The 27,925-nt window shown below is 41.7% G+C and overlaps 1 protein-coding gene across 1 annotated transcript; it reads right to left on the bottom strand.

The window, feature by feature from the left end:
- Positions 1 to 569: 569 nt before the first annotated feature.
- LOC117239859 (homeobox protein orthopedia-like) lies at positions 570 to 26,353 on the bottom strand. Its single transcript, XM_033505687.1, has 6 exons — positions 26,026 to 26,353; positions 20,248 to 20,388; positions 19,259 to 19,440; positions 5,159 to 5,339; positions 4,465 to 4,644; positions 570 to 1,032 (listed from the first exon to the last, which is right to left on the bottom strand). The coding sequence occupies exons 1-6, from the start codon at positions 26,069 to 26,071 to the stop codon at positions 704 to 706; spliced, it is 1,059 nt and encodes a 352-aa protein (XP_033361578.1). The 5' UTR covers positions 26,072 to 26,353; the 3' UTR covers positions 570 to 703.
- Positions 26,354 to 27,925: the final 1,572 nt, after the last annotated feature.

The following is a 27,925-nucleotide window of genomic DNA, read 5'->3' as shown; positions in this document are numbered from 1 at the left end:
TATCACGATCACACGTATGGTTGTCAGAAGAAACGGACATCGGCATCACCGCTGAAATTTTACAGTCGCTTGAATCCTATTCACGATTGCAAATTGACCCAGCCAAGCAAGAATAAAACAAATATTAAGAGTACGTGTCTTCTATAACCATCATAGAGACAACTAAAATTCGTTGTTGTTGACTTAGTTTCTAACAGTGACAAACTTTCTATACATGTCCATTGTGTAACTTGAATTTATCATTTTGTCACGGTCAGTCCAGTAACGTAACATCAAAATCCTTCAGCCAACTTCTTCCTTTCCTCCTCCTCTTTCTTTCTTTTCTTCTCCTTCTTCTTTAGTCATACATAACTCGAGAACAAAAATAACGTAACAACGAATACTTATTATCATCGGGATCACCTCAATAGACAGAATCCGGCGCTACGACGCTGTCCATCGTTGAAATCGCTAAAAATCGGAATCGTACACCTGTCGTGGCGAACAGAGATGCATGCTTTCCGAGCGACGATAACGAGGAGCAGATAGAGAGAGAGAGAGAGAAACATCCTGGAGAAACATCCTGTGTCCTTCCCTCTTGTTGCGCGTTACTTCGACCCATCTACCCTGCACGTTGACCGTTCGGAACCATCCACGAAGGGAATCCTTGAAACATTTCCCCGATAGGATTTATCGTCGAGTTAATGGTGAAACTGGCAGGGCCTCAGTAAACGGAATTGTACTCCATGTCCTGGGCATACTGAGGAGGTCCTGCGGGTGGTGGCGGTGGCTGTGGACTGTATTGCTGCGACGCATCCGAGGCACGACGCCTAAGCGCTGCGATGCTGTGGGCGCCTCTCCAATCCGACGCCTCGGTTGCGTTCACGTCGGCAGCCACGCAGGAAACACCGCCGCCACCGCCTCCACTGCCGGAAGTCGTTCCAGGCGAGCCCTGGCCGCAGTTCAAGGCCGATCCCAACCCGCCACCCTGACCACCGCCCACGCTGGATCCTCCTGGCGGCGAGCCCCGGGACGCTGACACGTGAACACCCCCTGAAAGTTGCAATATCATGTTTCCAAGTGTCTGTTTTCATCTGTGTTTCTTTCATTTACGAACAAGACCCGATGCAATAAGACGCAGACTGTAGGAGAAGAACGTGATACATGCACAAGTCATATCTTTTTCTTATGAGAATAATTGAAAAATAACGGAACGACATTGCACATTTGCACATTTAGAATAAAATTCTTGTATTATTATATAATTATATATAATGATATAAGAAGAAACAAAAATGTGGCTTAGGTATGAATCAGGTTCTTCCTTTGCAGTCTTCATACGACATATTGTATATGTGTACCTGTACGATTGTCACATATCTGGCGGTGAAGGTTATTGTGTCGCTACGTGTGCATTATTCATTGCTCCGTAAGGCTATGGTTACGATAAATGCGTGTTCTGATGTACTATCCTTCTGACGAATGAAATATCTAGAGAACGATGTAGCTACTCTCATAAGAAATTTGATTCTTCGGAAAATGCATCTTCTGTATAACTATAACCTAGCGCTGCAACAAGACGCGAGAAAAAGGCCGCCTGTCTGCATCGGACCCTAGGCTTATAACAGAAAATAAATATCATCGGCGCTTCGCTTTATAGACCTCATTTTAAGGTTATCTAGTCGTTTGTCTAGAATAGTCGGTCTAGAATCCCTTAGTCGGGCCAGGTAGCGATATGGCAATTTACAGGTGCGATACCGCAGGTGCACGAGGGAACGTTTCCTTTCTTCGCAGGAGATATTAATACAGTAGGCTTACAAAGTGCGTGGGGTGTGCTACCGGGTGTCGTAAAGTCGTTTCCGTCTTTTCTTGCGCCACGTTGGTGGGCACGCCGAGAGACAACGGGGAAAAGGGATCTTTTTATGGCGGTATTGCGGCGTGAGTACAAGTTTGCGGAGGACTATTCGTGCCCGCCCCTTTTAGCGATGAAGAATGGAATAGCTAATGGCATCGACGCACGTGATACTGCATAGTCTTTCTTTGTCCATTTCTGCGACAATTCGAACCAGCGGGGCTGTGAAATATCGTTTTTAGAATTATTCGATTTGTATCGAGTTATTCCATGAATGCTTCTTATTACTAAGAATAGTATCCCGTTGTTCGTAGCTTGGAATGAGAGAGGGATCGATTTAATAAGTAAGTAAATTCCATTCGTGGAAATAGGTCGTTGTTGTAGGAACTTGGAAAGAATCGAGGAGATCGTGCGTAACTCGAAAATCGGGCATTTTCGGCCACGTTAATTCACACCTTATAGACGTTCTCTCGTTCTCACTGCTGCTAGACGAGAATAAACAAAATAGAGCTTCGTAATCGACTTGAAAACCGGCAAACCTCGGCCACGCTACCGTTCGATGCTAATCATCATCGAAAACCGAAAAAATAAGACGTTTCACTAAAAGGTGTTTGCCCTAGGCATTACCAACGAGTAAAAGCGGATAACTGACTGCGGTCAGGCTCATGCTCGCAAGTATTGGCGTCCACCTTAAACCGAGATCACAGGAATCACACGGACGGTGAATTACGTCTGTGGAACGGCATTTTTTTCTCTCCTTTTGGTTGACGCTACCTGCCCCGCGGCGATAATACGTGATAATTGACACCTTGTACGTGTTACGTATGTACACAGGTACGTGTTCGCGTTTCAGACACGCTCACATTAGTGCGTACATTGTGAAATTGTGCTACGCACAAAGCCAGTTTCGCTACACGGTTTAACCCTTTCTAATAGAATTTCGCCGATTCGATAAAATGTTGCCTCATTGGAATACCACAATATCTAACCTAACTAATTACTAGACAGGGAATGATACAAATATAATGCGAAACGGGATACACGGCGATCGCTTGAAAACTTTATGAAGTCGTATCCGCTTGTGAATCTTTTTTTAATGACTTTTTGGAACGCATTTATAACGTTGCTTCCCCTTATTACAAATATTCCTTTTCAATTATCGTTTGGTCGCTGAAGAAATAATTATGTATGAATGAGCTCTCCGAAACGAGAACTGATATCCGACGAATAGCAGGATTTTCTAAAAAAAAAAAAAAAAAAAAAAAAGAAAAAAAGAAAAAAAGAAAATGTATGTATATTGCAGAAAGTGATCTCAAGAGTTGTTGACCTCGGCAGAGGACGGTGTAGGTATATATCTGTCGGGATTAATCCATTTATACGTGTCAATATGCATTTAGTGATTTCTAGATTTGATATAACATTATAAATTATTAAGCAAATTATAAAAGCGGATAATCGAAAAAGATACTGGACGGTCGAATTTTTGTAACGAATAGTGATCGTCTTGCATATCGTTGTGACGATTTTTGGAATTTTTAGAACGACCCTTTAATAAGATCTAGTCAGAAATAGTAACCCTTATTTCGTTATGTACATTTTCTAAATCTTCGTTTTTTCCCTTTTCAATGAACACACGTCAAAGTAACTACGAAACAAACAGAAAACTGGTCGATAGTTCAACTTGTCCTCCCATTTCTTTAGTTTCTTCGCGCCTATGTTCTCTTAAAACGTTTCGGCCGTATCGGCCGTGTATTTAAGAGAAAGAGAATGAGAAAGAGAGACGGAACTCGTACGATGGGTAGAATTTTGTGAGACAAAGAATTTCACACACGTCTCGTCTTCCGAAGCAACTTCGAAGGTACAAGGTCCCTGGATAAGCCGAAGCGTAACTCCAAGACAGGTTGCATCGGGATGTTATGGTAAACATACAGCGAAAGATCTCGCACCTAGGTGCGAGACCAGGCTCGAAGTTTGCCTGCGTAAACAGACGAGAGGACGGAGTTTATGTTTCTGTCTCAAATTCCTTACATGCAGGCGCATAACCCCTTCGAGCGATAATGCACCGTAACGTTTAACGACTTCGTCAAAGAGGTACCGGGTTCCTCGATACTGTTTGCACATCGTCTTTTTTAGAGGGCCACGGTCCAAAAGTTTGGCAAGACGATTATCGAACCGCCTATAAGCGTTTGCGTTTGTCCGGCACGTTAATATTCGTCTTTTTTCGAGATAGACAAAATATTCCTCTCTTAAAAGATCCGTTTGTGATCGAGCCAAGTCTAAATCACCGTTTTAAAGACTAACACATAAAACTTTATTATCCCTGGAATACCGTTTCCAACGACCTCATAGAATCACGCGTTGTAAAACGTTGAGTTGTCATTTAAAATTGCATAAATATGATCGGCCTTCTCTTCATTCCGACTCGCGGTTTAACATTGTGCAAAGGGTATTCGCTTTTACTCGACAATTAATTTCCATTTCTATTAAAGCCATTATCACCGGTAATACGAATTATCTAAACAATCTCGTTTCCCAAACGAGAGACAAACTTATAAACGAACTTGATTACATCTAAAGAATCCTGTTTGGGTTGCAGGTTAGGTGAATATAATCTATGTATAAGGTTAACTTACCAAGGGAATTTAGACCATAACTGGCTTGATAGACGGCCTGCGACGGACTGCTGATCGGTAGTCCAGAATTACCAAGACCTAAGCTCGAGCCGAGGCTTCCTGTACTTTGCTGACCAAGTTGTCCTAAACTTTGGCCGAAACCACCCATTCCCATGCCTCCTTGTCCCAATTGTCCAAGACCTGTAAAACAAGCGGCTTTAATCAAACAGCCGCATGACTCGTTTCAAAAAGGGCAACAACGAAGGGTTTGTCGATCAAGGAAATGAACGAGGAACGGCACATACGAATCGTCGGACAGCTGTAAAACCAACGGTACGTACGGATAATTTAACCCGTCCAGCACAACGGACACACGAAATTAAATTAGAAGCGGAATACTGTCGAGACTTTGTCTACTGTCGCCAATTTAAGACAACGTGTCTCCCTCGTAAATGCGTGCGAAACGCCTGATAATCAGATGACACGACGAATTGAATATAATTAATGATAAAACCGGGCAATTTGTTGCCAGTAGATTTAATAATAATCTACTCGCCATCGCTTTTCCATCTTTCGTTTCCGACGATTTTAACAGGGACACGAATTTAATAGGATACTCTAAACCTTGATCGATCTTAATTTTAAAAACAGATGCGTTGTATCGATATATTCTACGGAAAACTTGATTCACTGAAATAACTATCGCTGAACTAACCTGTTCCCATTGTCCATCTTTCAGGGGGTCCACTAAACATTCCAGCACCGCAAAGGTCGGAACTCATCGGTCCAAAAGGAGGCAAGCCATGCGATGGCAGCAACGGACCTGGCGGCGAACGAAAAACTGGACCGCACTTCTTCCGTTTTTTCCACTTTGCTCGACGATTTTGAAACCACACCTGGAAACGCACGAGCGCCATCAAACTTTATCCTATCATGGATGAAGATTCGAATTGTTCTGTTCGATGGGACATTGATCCCGACAGTCGTAACAGGTAAATGAAAAATCTTCTAATACCCGTAACTTTAATCTTACTATGCATATAACCTTTGAGCGAATCTGAAACCAAAATTAGAAATCAAAAGCTACGATAGTTCCTATATCCCGTCTATAATTAGAAATTCACTTACGTCTACTGTGCTACCTACGCGCCATACAATTAAACTGCTAGTGGTCTTAGTATTGTATATTCTCTTGGTGGACGATTTTTTCACGTTCACGCGAAAGCAAGCCTCGCAGTCGCAAGCCTGATAGTCGTAACGAGAAACGTGAAATTTTGTAACACCCGTAACATTGATCTTATCGTATAATTCAAGTGAATCCAAAACTAGAATTAGAAATTAAAAACTATTTATAGTTACTTGTTTCTCGTCTATCGATATAAATTCATAATTATACGTATAAATTTATACATATAAATTTCCCTCTCGTGATACGATTAAATTGGTGTTCGGAATAGTATGTTCTTTTGGTGGGCCATTCTTTCACGATCGCGCGAAAGCAAATTCGAGGCAAGACGTTAAGATGTCCCTGGGCGTTACGACAATATCTTCGACCCCACGGCGAGTAGCTATTAGCCGACGTTATGAGCTGTTGATTCTGGCCACGTAGTGGCCCCCTAAGCTGCCAGGGTCCCGGGGACTTGATTTATTGATATCGCATGCAAAGCCCACCCCTGTGCTCTCCGATATACCCTCGTCCTACATCCCCACCCCACTGCCCTGTTCCACGGACTACAGTCCCTTTCCTGGCACGGTAAAGCGCGCTATAGCCATCTCATATGTGCCCATAAATTAGTACTTTAGCATTAGAGTACGATGCGCGCTTGCGCCTCCGACGCACACGTAGCAACGCGTTACCTGTGGGAGCAACCGTGGCTGCTTCCGGGGGCAACAGAGAACGAAACAGCCAGCCAGTCCGAGGGGTGGAGACACCCTCTGCTAACATGTAGGGATTATACGAATCTAATTGGATATATGGGATTTACACGCTCCAGTGTACTCCAGGTATTGCCAGAAAGCGATCGCCGGATTTCTCCAACGAAGACGGTTTATTATGAGCCGCTAAGTTTCACGATAGAATGAAAATCGCTATCGTATCGCGTTACTCCTATGCTAAATTTGTGCGCGAATTTTGTGTTACGTTGGTCTTGTTCGGAAGACGCTAGAACAGTAAGATGTATGTACTTACGCATAGTGCGAAGTAAGTAGGATCACGATGTTAAAAGTTTGAATTATCTAACAGGATTCGAGATGACGCTCGATGATCGTAGATTTTATGGGAACATTTTTAATAGAGTATGACTTGTTTTACGTTTTCTTGGGATACGGTACTTTTGGACGTTTCAGATATTATGTCGGGATATCTTGCTTCATTTGGCGGAGCTTAGGAACATCTGGCACGTCTGTTGCAACTCAAGGATGAATGCTCGTGACGAGAGAATAGCATTAGAGCCGGATGGGTGTTAAGTGCATTGGGATCGAATCGGTGTCTATAGACCATTGGCGCAGCGTTTCACGATAATACTATCCATCGAAATCTCACACATGACGATCGTCGGTAACATCCTACCGATCCTTGTTTCCAGTCGGGAAGACTTCGTTTCGCTCCCCTCTTGACCGAAGGAAACCATCGCGAAAATTATGCAAAATCTGTTTGCCCCTTTTTTTCGATCTCGTTCGTCTTGTCGGTATTTCTTGCGGCATTCGCGGGTGTGGTTACGCCGATTTCACGGTACAACTACGCTAGAACTACAGCTAAAAGCCCGTGGATAATTTGCTGTTACACGGCACGTGAGCATTGACGATACAAACTAAAAGAGGGAAAAAGCACAAGGGACTGTCGATGTATATATGCCGCATTATCACGGCCCCCTCCCACCCCCTCTTTGCCTCCCCTTACGCATGGCTGATGCATCCTGCATATACGCGCGCCAGAACTTCCGTTAATTAACGCAGGTGAATGCTAATGACTCCTGTTACGAAATAACTGCACACAAAACGAGAGCTTTCGTCGACGATATTGGATGCTGAGCGCCGGACAATCACCAAACTAGTTGTTTGTGTCACCTAAATCGATTCAACTCTTTTGTCGTTCTCTGTCGTCAGAATTGCAACATTTTGTTTAATAATTTTCTTTTAAAGTGCCATGAATAGACATTTATGCAAATTCACGTTTTATGTATGAAATTAAAAAAATGAAACATAAATAAAAATTTCAATAAACTCTCAAGACATTTAGCGAGTATTTCACATTCGACACTTTGTATATTTTTGAATATCACGTGTACTCTATATATGTTTCTGTATATCTGAATTTCGTATAAATGCATAAACATTCGCAGCTCAGTTACAAATAATAAACGCAATCCCTTTGCTTGAAAATGGCCAGAAACGATTTAGTTTCTTCTTCGGACTTGTTCATCGGGCTGTCATAGTTATAATACTTCGTTCTGTGATGTATCTTCTATTTAATTAACTTTGAAATATAGAGTAAATGTTAGCTTTTATTTCAGTTTTATTCAATCATGATAAAACACTATCGCACCATTGTTAATAATCGTCATCGTCGAATCGTTCTACGTTTATGTAAAGCATACCCATTTCGATGATCACGAATATCTATGAAATTGTGTTAATTACACATATATCACGATACTGGCCGCACTATGACAGGAATGAAACTATCGTTCTCTATGATGACACGCGGACAAAGGTGGTTAGCGAGAATGTTCCCGCACTAATTGCATACCTAGTATGATAGATCAGCGATCATTAAATTCATGTATCTTAAAAATCGTGCACTATCGCCATTAAACGACGTCAAACAGATGATATTATAGTTCTACTCGATGTACTATGCAATCCATAATATAATCACGGAATGGTTGTTGCTCAACTACCTGGAAATCTCGGGCCATAAACTTGGAATGTCGGTAAAAAGAAATATTAGATCGGTGCATACGAAGTGTTATTTCAATGGCTCGCAGTTTCTTCGGAATATCATCGTGTATTTAACCAAAGAAATTACTTCTGCCTGGTCCACTATACCGTTCCAAGAACTAAATGCTTGTAATATTCCAAATTTAGAAGAATTGCCAATTGCCGGATTCAACAATTTTTCGAACGAGATTACTACAAATTTTCATTTACCGTTTCCTTCAAAATAATTCATACATTAAAAGATTGCCTAGACGGAATTTAGGAGATACATTTAATCGCCCATAAATGTTATACTTTTGTTGTTTGCCACAACTCTCCGATAGCTGGAACTATTCCTGAAAACCTAAATTTATGTGGGAAAATCACATAAATATTCTGGATGTACGTATACGCGACCAGAGTTATGAGAATTTGATATTTTTATCATAAATCTGAGCGAATTACTTCTTCTTCAACGTGGCTGAAACACCAGAGAAGTTTCGTATGCATCGATCTTAAGCTCAGCCTTTCAATCTCAACCTTAGATGAAATTCTTTCAACGCACAAACTGAAAGACTTTTTATCTTTGATACCTTGAAAACTATTTCCCTTCTATAAAAATTCTCAAAAAAATGATTCTCCTTCGTATACGTATAAAGACATTAAGGAAGATTAAAGCGTATAGAAAGATATTTAACGAAGAAGTTTAAGCAGCCGACTGTTAACACCGTCAGAAGCGGTCCGAATAGGTAAAGGGTCTTAGAAAGGCAACTGGATTGATCGAATCACAGAACACACCTTTCGATGACTAAGGTTGCTCGACGGATGCCTTTCGTGGCCATAATACCTGAGCCCGAGACGGGCCGGCGGGTCAATTAGGAACATTGCTTTTTAAAAATTGATCAATCACCGCATCGCCGTTGCTGAGGCGCGTGCGCCGCGGCAGCTGTTCCCAGGAAACACCTGGAATCACAGCGAGGGTGGAAACGAACACAAACGCTTTCGAATAATCAGCATCAGTCGCAATGATGACTGCCAGCCGACGTTCAAGTAAAACGCATAATCGAAAACGCTTACTAAAAACTCAATCACGTTTTCACAGACACTAAGACAATTTTTCATCGTTTTTCATTCCAATACTGGCCATCGTTTCGGAATTCAAAGTCCTCGATACATGATAGATTATGTTCCATAAATATGGACATTCATTAGGACACTGCTATATGTAGTTAATTATGCGTTTTATCAAACGACATTTACTTTTTCCTTGTCGATGCCGGCTGAATTTCCCCGACAATCCAGCCACCTACCCAGTTGACACAGAATTTGCATAAACGATTATCCCTGTTTGGGATTCATCGTATGCACGTGAACTCGCGAATGAAGCGGTAAGTTGAAAGAAATATCGACTCCCGTAAATTTAGTCTTTAATAATACCAATATCAAGTTGTCAACGAATTATTAACGAAGATTATTTAGTATATTGTGTACAGGATATATAAGTAGTCGGTGTATATATTGGAGCACGATTTTCTATTTCAACGCGTGAATTTCTTCGGTGCAATCGCGAATAGCTTAGTTTAACCCGAGGAAAGAGTTTTCGAGCTCTCAGGGGGTTCTATGGCAAGGTGGCAAGAAGCAAGGTTTGGCGAGTTCAGGGGTGGCTTGAGGTTAGGGTGAGGTTTAGGAGGTGGAAGAGGCGGCGAGACCTCGTAAAGGGGGTTTCAACGGACGCTGATATAAATTGAGCTTGCCATCAAGGCAAGCGGCGGGATCTGCCCAAGACCCTAAGATATATAGAAGTAGCTTTCAGCACGCCATTGAAGAATAGTTCGAGTCGCTTCGCGGAAAAATGGCTGGAATCGCCGCAAAACCGAGATAACGTTTCTCTTACGAGACTTTTCGGGATCCTGCGAGGGCCGAAGCGTTTCTGCGATGAAAACTTAATTTATCACCCGCCATTCTCTAGTCCCTCGACGATGAATCTTTTCCACTCGATCGTAATAAGACGAATATCGTGAAATTTCGGGCTCTGTCGCGCGCGCCAAGTAGAAACGGACAATCACCGATCAGACAGTCTTCGATGCGTCAAATTTCGAATGACGTTGCTATTTTCGAAATTGGATCGATGCCTTACTGTCGATAGTTTAGACACGACGAAATTAATCAAAGCATTGGAAGTCAAACCGGCAATTACAAAATGACAATGAATAACCGAAAATTTTCTATATATATGGTATTCGTTCCAGAGTTGGTCGGGACATTTGAATATTCGATCGATGTTCTCGTTTTTTTCGTTCTCGAGATTAAAAATCGTAAAATAGTTGCATATTGTTAATATTGAATTTCGATTGCAATCAACGTTCGACTAATATTTTCCAACGGTTCGTGAATACGATTTGTTCGTTCGATCGTTGACAGCTACGATCTCGTTGTTAATTCGCTTAATTTAAAAAGAAAATTCTATATATTATATATGTAAGAAAGAAAGAAAGGGAGAACGATGGGATCCAGCCTGATGGTGGAAGCGGCTAATATTTAATGAAAATAAATACTACATAAGTTGGTACGATGCGAGCCTGATTGATGACGGTGGTCGGGCTCCTGTCCGAGGGTGGCAAGACGCATTACCCAGACCGCCTACTGTTTCATGTTGCGTTACGTCGTCAGGAGGGACATTTTCGTTGCGCCATTAGTGGATCGTCGTGATCTAACGTCAGGACGGAATTAAAATTCGAGAATCACCTCCAAACTCGAGCAACGTCGATTCTAAATATTTCTTCCTATATCTTTTTGCTACAGTTAACAGTTAACAGTTAACAGTTTTTGCTACAGTATCGTTGTATTTATTAATACGAACTTTCAGACGCACTTCTCTCAGTCAGTTTCGAGGTACCGGTAGTAAGGTTAAAGTAAAGAGATGCACATTCTTGCTCGTAGTGCGGGTAACCTCATAAAGGTTGCGGAACTACCGATAAAACGCATACTCGCAGCTCTCGCAGACACGGTGAACCGTAAACTTGATCCATTTATACTTTATTATTATTTCACGGATGCAATATAGTTACCTTAGGATGCCTGTCATGAAATTAGCCCGAATTGCTCGTGGAATTGGATTTATCCTTTGAAGTAAGTGCGCTCGCAAGAATCTGTATGCCGTTATACTTCCACCGGTGAACGATCTATCAATTGCGTCGTATAGAATCGCAGTGTTTCAATCAGATCCTCTATTTACTAGTACAGACGTGTTCCACAGTTATTTGTCGATATACCGTTCATTAAATTTCAATTCTCTGAACAAAATATTCATCGTGTTACATAATTACATTACATATTAATTACATAATTACATATCACAAAAGGGTTATACGCTACTGTATCGTAAATTTGTGAATCTAATTTGTGAATCGAAAGTTCAGATAGAACCGGTTAACTTTAATTCGACGATAAGTCCAGACATATAAATCATTTTCTATAATATCAATCCCACCATGCTGCGAGCTTACCTTCGGTTCACTGGTATTCGTTACTATCCGAATTGTTGAAAAATTTCACAAGCTTCTCGATTCACCTAATTAAAATCGATTTGCCCTTAATCAAGGGCAATAATAATTCAATTAAGAAGCTAAAGAACGTAAGATTGTACTTACTAAGAGAGAGAAACTCTTACTAAAATCACAGGAATGGTTCGCTGGTTTTGAACCGGTGCATCTTGTATGGCTGAAAGTTAAGCGTGAAGATCGGCACTTGGAGGGGTGACGATCGGTTTCACCCTAGCAGGCCGTGTATTTTCGCGGGTGTGAAATTATTCAGGACCGGTAGACGTCATAACAAAATGGGCGTTAGATGATGCTCCCTAGGGTCATTGCTGCGACATAGTTTATCCATTGAGAACCCCAATTCTCCTCCATACCTAGCCGCCGCATATGTACACGGGGATGCTTTTCTCTCCGCGTGTTCGTACGAGTCGATTCGCTTGTGTGCGCGTTTACAGGCGTGTGCGTTCAGTACCCAGCGTGATATTTTTCGGCCGACGACACGTAAGAGCTAATATCGCGGTCTATGCATATTTATACGGCATTAAAAATCACCCCTCCCTTAAAATGCATAGGCTGCTGCATAGCAGACGCGTTGAATCTTCGTGGAGTCGCGTAGGCTGAAGCGTTTGTCACGTTGGGGGTTGCTACTAGACGGCATCTCGTGCCCTTTGAACTTTTACTATTTCATCGGCACATTTCCACGAATGTTGCTCACGGTTATGCTTTCCGTTTCGTTGCGTTCGCGGCGAGATAGCGGTAGTCGTGCTAATATTATAGCAGAGCGCGTGCGTAGATTGAAGTTGTAATTGTTGATGTTGGACAATTAACGTTGTACAGGATTTTCGTACGAATCGTAAACTTAAACAGAGGACTATATTTTCTTATTTAGCTGAAAAGAAACTCACTACCGTGTATATTTTAACCATACTTTTATCACGCGGGGCGATCACGCGTCTATGCCGTTATTTAGCAATATATTTAAAGATGTTTCGAAACGCAAACATTTTTCATGTTTAATATTAGACTAATGTTAGACTAATGTCTGTTGTGCCAGTGTATTCTTATTCCAGCAGGACGTTGATTTATTTTCCGGACACGTCTCGCCGCCGGGGCGTATTCGATATTCGTTCGATGACGTTCATACGTTACAGACGGGCCAGAAACAATGTGGCAGTGATTTAACACGGGACAGAACCGTGATCGAGAGTGATTCGCGATGCGGCGAAACTTGACGCGCGCATGTTTGATGCGCCATCGTAAAACACTCGATTGCCGCGTACACGTGTCTGGTTATACGCTGGACGCATCCAGGTAAATGATCAGTGATAGTTTACGGGCGGAAATTTTGCAGATGGAAATTGCATATCGATCATACCTGGCTTTCGATACTCGATTCAATGCCCGCCAATGCGAGGCCATAATTCCATATTGCCCTTTTGCGTATTTTTTTCTTTTTTGAATAATCCTTTTCCCTCAACACGTGTCACGCGATATTAATCGAACGACGATGATCGAACATTTTTATTCGTTGAAGTAGGTTTATCGTTTAAATCGGAATCGCTAGCGCGAATCGTAAATATATCGTTGCTATAAATCGAAGAAAGTTGAGTCTCAAGCGTCGCAAGCTTTCCGCTGCTGCGAGTGTACATTGAAACCATTTCCCATTTCTCAGGACAAGACAATAACGAACTACATTTACCCTCGGTGCAGTCACTTGTTTGTCCCAAAGGATGGTCGAATGACACCGCCATTCGTCCACCTCCCGTGGGATACTTTGAAAGCAATACCCAACATCCGCCACCATAGACCGTCTCTCACAACGGCATATGTGACTTTTAGCCGGCGTAGACACAGATTCAAACTTTGATCATTTGCCGAAATTAATTAGGCCACCGAAGTTCATAGTCAAATTCGTTATCTGTTACTTGAATTTATTTTTCGTGTAATCGAGCGAGTGTAATCGTAACCAAGTGAGTTGAAAGGTAACATACAGACATGATCTGCAGTTGGATCGTATTAATGAAAATACATCTGCAGAGACGTTCACGTCATAACGTTGAAATTCTATTTATTACTTTGTCGAATAATAGAAGAAATAACTGTTGAAATTTTAAGTATTCAAATATAATATGATCTATAATTGGAAAATATTAAGAAAACTATATCTGTAGAAACGTTTACATCGTGACTTAGCATTGTTCGATATTATCCGAATCGTAATAAATAACCGTCGGAAATGTTTAAAAGCAATTTCAAAATCGACAAAAATCGATTCGCAGCAGATAATTTTTATCGGAGGAATGCATCGGAACAAAAAAAGCAAACCTCCGAGAGCAAAGTCGTAAGTTCAGGTCCATAAATCTGAACGTTTCCTTTGCAAGTTGTATTCGTTCGTAGCATTAATCCACGATTAAGACGTTTAAATACTTTTTCGGGAGATACGGACAGGTAACGGACAACGAAAGGGCGGAAAACGAGCGATCGGCATAATGGGATAGTTCGGCGACAACAATTCGCCCTCAGACCCCCGTTTCCTTCTTCTTTTCTGTTTTTCTTTTTCTTTTTTTTTTTTTTTCTTTTTTTTCTGTTCTTCCTACTTTTTGTCGCGAAGCTTTCGTACAGGCTGTGGCTATCGACGGAAGATCGTGTCCCATAAAATTTCTGAGCAGTAGTAATCGAAAGGACCCTTCAGCCTAGAAACGGGCAGTTACCTGAGGCAGTTAAGTTAAATGCCTGTTAGCAGACGTTAACTGCTCGCCGCTATGGGTTCTATTCCGTGGACGATTGCAATTTTAATCGCCTCTTCATTATGATTAAATTTAAATCGGCTGTGTGCAGGTCTAATAAAGCTCGTTCCGCGGTTGCCGCTCTGGAAACAGAAAATGTCTCCTGGGCGGATTAAAATACGCGTAATTAAAACCGTAAAGCGCCAATACGTGTCCCCGAAAATAGACTGTCGGCTTCGCGATAAATGTCTGGCTGAAAAAAGCTTTTTGTCTGAACGTGGGCACACGTGTGCGCGCGCGCGTATACGATCACGTACGGGTCGGCGGACATGTTCATCGCTGCACCGCCGGAATGATTGAGCTTTATTTGAAGCATCGAGATCGGTTAATTAATATTCTAGAGATGATTGACGGTAAGGAACGGTGCGTTTGTGTATACGTTTCTAAAATCATGTAACGAAACGCGAGAGCTGGCACGATACGAGCGTGTAAGCGAACGAGCGCGCGCGCACATAAAAAGAGCCATTGACCCCTGGTCACGAGCAGAGGGTTTCGAGAAGGGATGAAAAAAAGCCCTTGGACGTTCCCCGCAGATGGCATTTTTCGCGCATCCGCGAGAGCTGCAAAATTATTTATGGCCGTCGAATCGCCGTTTTGCAACGAATAATTTTCGAATATCGTCGAACTTTTGCTCGACGATGCGGCATTTTTCCCTGGACACCCGCGTAATGCGTATGTCGCGCGCCAACGCACTCCACGATTTTATTATTTCCAATATAATATTCGTAGGATCGGAGGGTTGGTAGATCGACCGCGACAGACAATGGTTCGCGAGAAACGAAAATCGTAGGACGAATCAAGAGAGAGAGAGAGAGAGAGAGAGAGAGAGAGAGAGGGAGAATGGGAGAGGGAGAATGGGAGAGGGAGAATGGGAGAGACTATCGAGTATTTCCTTCGTTCGCTTCTATGTTCGTTTCTTTCTATCTCGTTGCGTTTCGTTTTTCATATGGGAATATAGAAAACGTGATTGGTAGGGTATAGAGGATCAATCGCAAACAGCAAACTAACAGAGGAAATAAATAAGCGAGGAAGGAAAATAAGCAAAGTGAATGAAAGAAAGGACAAATAAAGGGTGTATTTATATTTTATTTGAAATAATAAAAGTCGGTCTAATGTATGATTCATTACGTCCATTACTACTAATTAAACCAAGTGAAAGGTCAGTGGAGGGGCGCGTGAATTTTTTAACGATAAAGTTAGCGGCTTTTGATTATTTTATCGCTGCTGATTGAGACGGATTTTCATACGAACTGGCCTCGCTTTCATTAAATTTCTGATTATCACGATAAAAATTGCATCGCCGATGTTTATCTCAGACAGAGACCGGTCGCTTGACCGTGGTCACGCTAAACGAGTGCCACAATTGAAAACGTTATTATATTAACGACTAATTGAATGCATCGCATAATTCTGGGGATTGGCTACGTGATGCCGCACCGAAGTAATTGTTGATTGTAAAGCAGTTCCGACGAATGCGTTATCGTGCAAGCAATGTAATAGTTGTTAATTAACAGCAATTAGAGACGAAACGGCAATTACATCTCTTTTCAAGTAGTAATAAATTACAACAGATCGATAAATCGTAATATTTCATTACACTATTTCAAGTATTTTGTTGGTAATTAGAAAACTCCTCCTCGCTCGCGCTCTTCCTCCGCCAACGCTATCATCGCATTAAAACCGGTCGTTGGTTAATTTTTAGCTGCATCCGACGCCGTTCCCCTGATCCATTCCGTGGCCTCGCAGCTACGTTCATGTTCCGACTCTGTTTCGCTCGATTAAAAAGTCCCGATTGTTCGCGCAGGAAATTCTGCAAACTTCATAAGCGGAGTATTCTTTCGGCGATTCTTGGTATCGCCAATTACCTGGTTAAGAACATAATTTAATAGCGGCTCGCGTTCCACGATTCTCGCGCCAATTCTTTGATTCGCTATCGTTCTTTTCTCTCTCTTTTTTTACGCCGAATGGAACATTCCTTCGTTATACGAAACGAGTACGTGTATTTTGCGAAATTTTTGATAGTTTTACTTGTAAAGCATTTCTTTCTCTTTCCAATTGGTTAGAAGGACTCTTATCCGGTTAGAAAGTAGGGACTGCACCCTTTTCTTTCGTATTATCGCAATATTGAATATTCACGTTTTCCTGCTTACTTTATTCATAAACTGTTACGTTTTCTAGCCATATTTGATAAGATCTTTACACGATTCAAGTAGAAATAAAGCCACCGAGGTTGATCGTTTGATTTTCGAACAAGCGCGCAGTAATTACGTGTTTCTATATTAAAATATCGAAAAACTCTGACGATGGAGTTGATCAGTTTAATTCTCAAGTAGCTCATATCGCTACACGTAAAAGTTATTACGGCTCTAAAAATGTAGGCTTTAAAATTGGAGAAACGATTACAACAATTCTCTTGTATCCAAGAAAATTCGAGGCAACCGTTATCGCGGATAAATAGTAACAATTCCGCTAAAAGTATACAGTTTTGGAACTGGAAAGAGACAATATTGTAAACAGGAAACCAAATATTTACCGTTCTCTCGCGAAACAGACATAGAATGGCAATTAATCGAAAACCATCTCCATTTAAAGGAATAAAATGCTAAAACACTAATAGGTAATGAATCGTAGCGAGTGCGTCGCACCTCGCTATGCACAGGGTGCAAAAGAGCCACGTGTGCACGCGGCACACTCCGATACATCCACGGGGGTGGCCCAGCCCTCGTAAAAATGTTGAACGGCGGTCCGCCATGGCGAGTCAAGAAATCTTTGATAGCGACGCTCGATAGTATAGCGACGCTGGGCGCCGGCGCCTTTCCCTAGCAGCCCCATTGGTGCCTGAGGCCCTCTCCACACGAGAGCCCGCCGCCGGGTTTCCTTGGAAACGCTTCGTTCGCTCTGATGTCTACCCTCGCCCATGGAAAACCTCTTTCAATTAGGCAGCCAGCAACCCCGAGCACCGACCGTCGGATCACCCTCTCTCTTTTTCCCTCTTTTTCCCTCTTTTTCCCTCTTTTTCTCTCCTTTCCCCTCCTCTCACCGGCTTGTCCACGGTACTTCTCCTACGCGTATCTACCTGCGTCTCGAGGTATAGCTTTGCGACGAGTTCTCGTTCGCATCGACGACTCTCCCTCCTCCCCTTCCCCACGATTCGTCGTCCGTTTAGTGATTTCCTTCGTTCTTTAATAATTATACTGGATGTTCGAGGCTCGGGGACTCGACAACAGGAAGTTACGTTACGCTTGAAAGCATCGTGACGTTTCTCGAGTGGAGGGATGACGAAGAATATAGAGAGAAGACGCTCGAGCAAGAACGAAAAAAGTTCTAGGGGATATATTACGCGATCGGTTGATCCGATGACAGAGCGGGGGGGGGGGGGGGGGGTGAACGTTTGACTGAGGAACGAAGAAAATTAGTAGACGAAAATAATCTGTGGATTTAAACGATCCGAACTGTCGTCGTGTATATTTGGAGCACGTCGATCGTGATGTCATGGAACCGCGAGATTAACGTTCGTAATAACCGCGAACGAATTTCCTGATAACCATCGTATGAAAAATATCAAGACTCCGGTAGGAGTGTCGCAGACATGCCGTTTTCCACATGCATGTGGACACGGGAAAAAGAAGACGAGCAAAAACTGTTTGATATGCAGCACGACGCCCGGCTTGACTGACGCTTCCGAGTTGCGAATAAAATTTTCATGAATTTCTATTAGCTTCGTTTTTCTAGACGTGCCCCGGAGACTTAAAAAAGCTCCAGCCAGTTGTTGGCTGGGAGGGAAGAGCGCGAACCATATCTCGCTGGTCAAGACTCGAGTATCGGTTTTATCAATTTCCGCTTTAAAGCTTCGGTCCACGCTTCATTCTTTAATGGCCGTTATAAATTTTCTCGAGATTCATTGTCTTTTATCTGACTTTTAAATACTTCCCATGTTTTTAAATGTCTCATTAGTGCAACAGATACCTTGCTCATATATGTACAAAGGACTCATTATCTTCTCACAATAGAATATAATATTTAGATCGTCCGGACCAGTTAAATAAACGCGAGTAAATTTGGATGGTAGTTAAAAATGATTGAAATTTCGATAACGTCATCTCCTGTGCAATTTCTCGCGGTTATTCCAATGATCTTTGAATTTAGCGTACGCACAGAGATACGGAAAGTTTCGAGAAAGTTTTGCGGTTACCCCACAGCAAGTCCAAGTCCACCAAAATTCGAGACCCCGTAGGGTGAAGGCTTAACGCTACTCCAAGTTTCAGTTTAATCCGAAAAGCCGCGGTAGGCCAGCGAAATTGATTTTGAGACACTCGCGGTACCACCTAGTTATGCCTATTAAACGTGTCTCTTGTTGTTCAAACAACGACGTAGAATCAAGCAACCGGCATTCCTGGTTGAAATATTATGGGAAATTGTTGGCAAAGAATTTCATTGCGTTTAATTCGTTACCCTCGGCTGTTTTCTCAGAATTGTTGTCGAGCATTTGATCAAAAGTGAAAATATTGTCCGAAGCATTTTTTCACCAGAAGTTTATATCGTCGAACTGTAAGGATGGTTTGCAAAACTTACTTGTACTCGACTTTCTGTGAGGCCAATTTTCACAGCTATCTCCTCCCTGAGGAAGATGTCCGGATAGTGTGTTCGATTGAAACACCTTTCCAGTTCGTTCAGTTGGGCCGGTGTAAATCTCGTTCGGTGGCGTTTCTGCTTGGCGGGTTTGTCATCGCCTTGTCCAATCGCAGCCGCATTTCCTACGGTAGGAAATAAATCTTTCAATCTGTTCAATTCAATCAATTTGCCTTCATTTACTTATGAATAATTCGATTAAATTAAAGTGTACTAATCAGGAATCCGTGAAATTGAGACAGCTAGGTGAACTGACGCTAAAGACAGTAGAGTAAATATAACGATCAATTTGTAATTTTATAATAGAAATGGTATAGGCTTTCGTTGCATTTTCGGGAATCTGAATGATCATTCGGATAAGATATATGGATAAAATGTTGTTCTTCTTCTTGCATTATACACTTTCCCATTTTTATTTTTTGGGTCAGTAGCACTCCGTTTAAATATGGTTGGTCAGTGTCTGATTAAATAAACTTCTACTTTATGGTTGAATCTAATTTACGTGAATGAGAACTTCTATTATATGATCTTTTAATAAAATCGCTAAAGTCTTGTTACATGAATTCTAATTATATAAATTTGTCCCTTGAGAAGTTCAAACAAATGAGATTCTACTGTGCAAGTTCCATGCTTTGGTCGTCCACTGTTAATAAGAATCATTAAAAATTTTCAATTATCATCAGCATAATCCTTCTCCTCCGGACTTATTGCTTCAAATTCTTCACCCTGGACACTGGATTCGCCGATTTCGATACGATCTTCCATTCCTTTCGGGCCAAGTGTACCGTCAATAGCTTGCACGCGAGAAAGCGAAATTTAGAATTTATTCTACAGCGGAACGGTATCAGGGCTTGGCCGTCGACGAAGAATAAAAAGAACGAAAGAGAAGGAAAGAAACGGGTATACACATTCGAACACGGTAAAACGCTTACCCGTGCCAGGCATCGTCATGATTAATTCCTGATGAAGCGTGAGGCCACTGCCGGCAGACAATCCGGTGCCCAAATTCACTCCCAGCACGCCGTCCAACTTCTCGTGCCTCTTCAGGTCCTGCGCATGAAGATCCTTCGCTCCTGCGAACGCGAAACGCGAAAAAAACGAGCCATTACAGTTTTCTGTTACTCCGCGGCCGCCACCGGCCCCTCGTCGTGCTCACTCCCTTTTCTGCTCTATGTAGTTTAAATTTGTATAGGAGCAGAAGCTGAGTGGCCGGTGGGGAGGGGAGCACGGACCACTTAGCACGAAGGTGCGAGAATCGTCACCGGCCTCTGGCTTCTAGGCGAGCAAACACATACATCGAGATCTGCCATCGTACACGGACACGTGTTCGCGCGCGCGGGCACTCGCAGCTACGTGGTCGTAGGAAATTTCTAGAATGCGTGGGTGGAGAACGACTGAAACACCCGCACAGGGGACACGGTGATCGCGCGGCCATCGCGCGTCGTTGTGCTTTGTCAAACCCGATTACGTAATCAACTAAACTAGTTCCTAACCTCCAAGAGGCTGATCTAGGGATTTTTTCAGAGTATCAATAAACAATGGTGCAAGTGATGAGCTCGAGGAACAATGGAGAGGAAGTGGAAAAATCGTGTTCGGTGCAGCAAGTTGAAATTTGAACGGCACATAAGGGGTGAGTGTGATGAGAGCGACGTACTTAAAAATTGTTCAGTTTTCAGATTACCTATCTGGAAAATTGGTCGTAAAAGTGAAGTATTTTTCTTTGTTGGAAGTGTGACAATTTTGTTCAAATAGAGCATTATATCGTATTATGCAATCTCAAAGAAGATCGTTTTAATCATTTTTCAATAGTAAGCCGTATTTTTTAATCATTTTTCAATAATATCACCGTATATATTCGATATGATTAGATTTGATATTATGACATCATTAGTACCCAGATTTTAAGGTTGTTCTCGTTACTAAGTGCTTGAATAGTTTACATTTTCTACATTAACGTTTCCTACCCTGCTTTTTTTAGTTATCTTCCAGCAAACCAACGATATTAAATAGGCAGTGGAACGTTAAATTTTAAAGATTCGTCGTGTCTAAAGATGCCATTGGACAACAATGAAAGAATTATTAAAGCCACATTCTCTCCGTTGGAAAGTAGATTTGCATAAATCAAACATTTATTTCCGGGAATATTGTGCCTGCAATAATGTGGGGCATACTATATACAAAATCGACTATAAAACTTTCCTGAATATTCTGTTATTTCTCAAATCACTGGATGGTAAGTCGCCTGCATTAGGATCATCGTCGCAGTTAGTAACATTCCTCTCGATATTACAGATGCTGTTAATTAAGCGTCGGATCGTACATCAAACGTTATGAAGTCACACGCGTTGCACTGGAACGATAATATAGTAACCAAGGAATTTTATTGGTTTCATAAACACGCTGACCGGCCCGGCAGTTTTGCATCGATATTTTATAATCCGGTCAGCTAATAGTGATTCATACGGCGCGTTTGGGCCGGCGTGTATCCAAAATGCTTAATGCGACTGTACACGCATAATAACGTTAAATAGTCTGGAATTTGAACTGGCGTTGGAAACATCGCGGCAATAGTTAGAAAATTCCGATCGAACCGCATATTTTCGCGAGAGATCGAACAATCATCGCGCTTTTTACCAAGTTATGCAAATCTCAGGTGCAAAATCCAATCGTTTTTATCGGACCGATATCTCATGCATCGTGTACGCGTGTTAATGTAATTTGTATATCTGATGAATATTGACTGCAAAATGGTTCACTGACCATAACTGTGAATCGTTCGCCATGACTTTGGAAATTTCTTGCGTTCCATCGTGCACATTATTCGCGATAGAATATCTCCAAAGTTTTATTTTGTTTCTGTTTTTCACTTCGTTTTTCGTTAAATTATAGGTTATACGGACGACAAATCACTTTAACATAGAAAGGAAAGAAGGGGAAGAGACAGGGGAAGTAATGAAAAATCCGATAATTCGAAAATTAGATTCATAAAAATATACCATGCTCGACGTGTGTGAATTATAAATGATCGAAAAAGTTGGAGCAGTCAACGAATCGAAAGGATCATAAAACAGCGGAAGAAATCTCGAAGTGTCGAGGAGCATGGTTCGGAGAAAGGGCACGATCCTCGGCGACCACCAGCGTGCAGCAACCGTTTACTCAATGGGAACTCCGTATGAATGAACTTTATGACTGTTCTTTATTTTCGTTTTATTTTTATGGATCTTGATGATTTTATTTCGATTTTACTGGTCGAGACCCGGTATTTATGAGCACCGTCGCTCTCGCCCATCCAAAATTCGGTAGGTTCCTTTGATCTCTTCATCGTGGATTTTTGTTTCAGCGAAAAGAGTGGTGAAGAGAGATGAAGAGAGAGAGAGAGAGAGAGAGAGAGAGAGAGAGAGAGGACAACGGATGGAAAAAGCGGGAGAAAGAGAGAACGCCGATACTGGATTCTTCCATGAATTTTCCAACAATTTTGCGCCGCAGCTGCGAAGCTTGCACTAAAAAAGAGCGCGTTGAATTGAATTGTCACTATGTGATCCGCGCCATGACCCGTGTAATTTAATTCGTCTCGATCAAGATCAATTTGAATCGGCGACAAAAAAAAAGCGTATTTTATATAAAGAATGAAACAGTATGTGTCGGAAAAGTCGCGAACCGTTCGTCCTTTGGTACGCAATATCATAAACGAGAGTTTCGATTCTTTTAAATTTAAAAGGTATTTAAAACAAAAAATAAAGAGGGACAAATAAATATGAAATCTATACGGGAGTTGGCAAATTCAATTTGCTTAATTGGTCGAGGCGAGTTTTGATAAAAATTGGCAAACAAGATATGATTAGTGCGAAAGTGCCGCTTCGCGAGGATTAGTGCTGCAACCTTTTGTTTGCTTCGCAACCGTTCGCCTCTCATTAACGCTAAGAATCATTGTTTAATCCTATTCTACCTGTTTGGATTATCGGATTATTTAATCGAATTAAAAGGATGGCATCCTAAGACGACGAAACCACTTGCGTATGGTTATTTTCCATTTATATTAGGTTGCCCGAAAAGCTCCTTTCGTTTTATAAGGAAATAATAGACGCACAATGTTTTTTCTTTTATATTAGTTTATTGAATTATGCACGAACATAATAATAGAAATATGACGGAGTAGATCATACCTAATTCGATAAAATAATACAGAACTAAGAAATAATAATAAATAATAATAACTAAGAAATAATAATAAATAAGAAATAATAATAAAAAATAAGAAATTGTTGTTCATCTATTATCATCTTATGAAACAAAAGAAACTTTTCGGACAACCTAATATATATTTTACTTTTTCTTTTAAGCGTTGTATTCCTCAACTTACTTTCTTATTGACAAACCAGAAAGAGGACAAGATGAGTCTCGAATATATAACAAGACGTCGTAGGAATGATATTTTGCATGCACTAATGATAATTTAAAAAGTTGACGATTGACGGTATAACCCTCTTCAACGTTCGATTAATAAATTTATAAATCGCATTACTCTAATATACCACTAATATTCATTTAGACATGAAAAATCACAAACAGTATACACTATTAATGCATCGATCTAATATTTAAATGAGATTAACGCTTTCAATGAAGTTGTTTCGTCGTCGTCACGTTTCTGTGAAAAAAGAATGTCACGATTTTGAAAGAAAAAGACTAGGTAGGAAAAATATTTTGCAAGTCACGTTAAAAATATTGGATATCTTTAGAGGAAAAAATTTGTACGTGTTGATAAATGAATCTAAGACGAAGGAGGTTATAGGTGGCGACAAAAATCGACGGTTAATTGTTCTTTAACCGAACCGACACGTCGTGCTTTTGCTCGGTTTCTACCACTAGTCTCAACTCTAAATCGTTCCTTAACTTCCCGCCTAATGTAATCAGCGTTGAAGTAATTAAGGTCATCAAACTCGAGAAGCGGTTTCCTTGGGCGGGAGAGAAGCGAACAGGCGTCCGCCACGTGTTATCGAATCAAAGTTTTCCTTTTTATCGTTCGACCAACTTTTCCCTTCTGTTTCGCGTGTGTACCGCGACTTTCGACAGGGAAAACCGACAGTGTACTATGGCGTTTGATGCACGCGACGTATAATTTCTGCATGATCGTTGATGGGGATGAATGGGAATGGCGATTGTATTTCGTCGATCTTTCGAATTTTCTGGAAATTTTTTTACAAAGTCTGAGAGCTTTATATAAAAATACGAACATTGACTGATGTTCGAACCATTAGAAATGGAATAGAATATGTAGAAATTTTTCATCCCGATTCCAGATTTTTCATGTCATACGACGTATCTGGCAGGAACAAAAAGATTTGATAACATATTCGAACGACGCTGAGCGAAATATTTTGCATAATTTGCATCTACTTTTGTTACCAATTATTACTACAATTACAAAAATAAATTAATTTCAGTCGGAAGTATTTCTTGGAAGGAAATATTTGTCGATTAATTATTAATTGAAGATTATCGCTAAAATATTCAGATTATAGCTTCTTAATTGACATTGGATATTTTGAATATGTATGTAGTTATGAAGGAACGCGCGCCGTCGGACGGAGCTTTCTCAGAGCGTAGCTTCACGTTCCACAATAAAAATAAATAATCGAATGAATATATTATTGTTCATGAAGCTTATGAATATTTTATACTATAACGGGGATAGTTAAGGTAACGAATAAAATATAATTCGCAAGTATAATTGCTTAAATGTGTCAGCGATTGTACGTTTCAGGACGCTCGGTATCAGAAGCGTGGAATTGCCTATTTTTTAACAGATTTTTAGTGGTTAGTATTATATGAATCGTTCTTTCATAATTAACAACCGTAAATTTAAACGCAAATGGCAGTATTATTTTTGACGTTTCCATGTTTTCGGCTAATGTTACTTTTTAAACGTTAATAAAAGGAGATTTTAAGTTCAAATATATTTTATGCAAAAGAATAACGTTTATCACTTAAAATATCATTTTTAACCTACTTAGATATTAAAGTTTCTCCCATTTTTTGATAACTGGAATTCAGTTAAGCAATTCCTTTCCACGGATATGTTATTGAATATAACGAAACCTAGACAATTAAGAATCAAAGTTTCCAAAGCCGTTCGTTGCTCTCCGCCGTTACTTTCAAAACCACTCAACGTTTCGATACAATAAAAATATTCTGCTTCGACACTGTTCAGAGTACACGTTTAAAGAACAGAGAAGAAAAGTAATTTTTTCACCTACCACCACAGAGCATCGTCCTCGCAAATAGAATATTTAATAACCGAAAAGGACTTGTACGTAAAACAATTAAAAAACTTTGATCGTCTACATTTCATGGCAAGGCATACCCTTTCTTAGAAATAAAAAAAGCGAAAGATGGCCAAACCAATCTCAATCCTCGCACAGCACAAAGGACGTTATTCCCCACTTTTCACAATCAAACCACAAAACAACGGAACGAGAAAATAATTTCAGCAGACTCTGAAACATCTCTACTTGACGTTATCCTGCGACTAAGCATCCTGGAAAATCGTGGAACTTCACAGAATCGATTTCCAAAGCTATCGTACGTGCAACCGCGCGAAAGAAAGTTGGCCACGTAAATTTCTTGGAAAGATACTCCAAAAGCGACAGCACACGGGATTCGTCGAGGAATAGAAAACTGTTTGGTCGCACCTTTCTGTCATTACTTACCGGGAATACCGTGTACCGAACCGCCGGCGGAGATGTTGTTGAGCATGCCGCTCCCAGGGAGTGCAACTCCCGACACAGATAGGACGGGGTTACAGAAAATCCGCGTGTCACCGCGAGCCACCCTCGAAAGTTGCGTGCTACGAAACGGTATATACAACCAAAGGATATTGCGAGTATTTCTCGTGGATAGAACGCGACAAGATGCGGTATACACGACGAGACGTGTTCATGGAACGGCCCGTGCCCCAGCAAGGCAAACAGCGGACTGCCTAGCTGCCATATCCGAGCTCCCCCACCGCCGAGGATAGCCGTCGATGTCCCTCTCTCTGTCGCGCGAAACACCCTTTTGCGGGCCTCTTCTTCTCGCCCGTTGCACGCGCCAGATCGCTCTCACTCCTGTACCCGGCTTGTGGGCGTGATATTAAATCGCTGCCGTGCTTCAGACTCGCCGCCGCCGCCAGGAACGTACTTAGTCGAAAGGAGAGCCTGCAAACGATACATACACCCGAATGAAACAGCGTTTCGAACTTGGGGAACGTTCGCCGATGATCCGACAAGTTTGGCGATTTAAAGTAATTAAGAATGCCTCGTTCTCGCGTGTAAAACTGGGTTTTGGGCGGAAAGATGGCTCGCTGGAGGAAAACAACCGACGATTGGTTGTGCGAACGATAGTACTTGGCGTTTATGATCAAGATTGGAAGGTACTTTCGACACTTTTGGTCTATCGGACGTTTAATCTGTAACGCTGTGAGGAAGTCGGAAAGGCTAAAAGTTGTGAAAATAGGGGTCTACGTGGAGGGTTGATAGAGACGGGAGAAGGATCGGTGAAGCGGTGCAACGAGATCGGCGTACTTCCGGTAACGCTTTATGGGAAATGTTACGCGACTGGAGAACCGATAGAGACAGATTGGCAGGACAGAAAGCGGGAAGAAGAATATATAAGAAAAGATAAAGCGATATCAAACGACGAAGAAGAAGAAGAAGAAGACGAAGGAAAAAAGAGGAGTGTATACGCGAACGAAGTCTCGCGGATGAAGAGGGGGATGAAGGAAAAGAGTAAAAATGGGGAAAAAAAACGACGGAAGGAAATCGAGAAGCGGTAGTGGCAGAGTTTCGCTCACGGACTACGGTGGTTGGCGGGGCTGTCCATATCCGAGGTAAACTCTATCCAGGTTACTGTAGTCTAGCTGTCTCTGTTTTGCGGTAGGCGGTAACCGCCACGGACGCAGCTCCAATGAGCGAGTAGCCCGCCCTCTGGATGCCCCACTAGCTTACCCTCTGCTGGAGATTTATTGAAATTTTATTTTTATGGCCGGTAAGCACGGCGTCCGGTGGATGCAGGGGGTTGCAGGGTGCGCGTCGGGGCCAGACGGAACGAAGGAGAGAGGAGGATTCCTTCTCGTTTCCTCCAACTTTTTTTCCACGTTTCCTCTATCCTCGTTTCGCCACCAACGACAGCCACCGTGTATTTTATCCCTTTCCCTCTTTCGCCTTTTTTCCCTCTTTGGCCTGGCTGTACGCTGCCGCGTAGCCCGGCCACTTTATTCACTACGTCCTTTTAATTCAATAGCTACCCTTTTTATAAGGTAGCGGCCGCCGAGCGAAGACGGAAGTCGGCCGCGTCGCTTCCAACGTCAACCACGGGACAATATGCCAGCGATCACTTTGCTTACTTGCCTATCGACGCAACCTTCTTCTTCGACTTTTCTTACCTTTAAATATGCGAATAGTCGACCAAACTTTGGAATTGTCTATCGCATCCGTTTATCGCGATTCAAGGGAGATTACGGTTCACCGTAATGCCTCGAACATAGCGATTACCATCGACGAGGATCGAATCGAACGCTTGAAATCATGGGGACTTTAGAAAGATTTGATATTGTTCAGAGGGGTTGTTACG

The sequence above is a fragment of the Bombus vosnesenskii genome, unplaced genomic scaffold (genome assembly GCF_011952255.1).
Source record: "Bombus vosnesenskii isolate JDL3184/JDL3185 unplaced genomic scaffold, Bvos_JDL3184-5_v1.1 scf7180000014442, whole genome shotgun sequence".
Lineage (NCBI taxonomy): Eukaryota > Metazoa > Arthropoda > Insecta > Hymenoptera > Apidae > Bombus > Bombus vosnesenskii.
The sequence above is the reverse complement of the archived record's forward strand: the minus strand, read 5'-3'. Positions and strand labels throughout refer to the sequence as shown.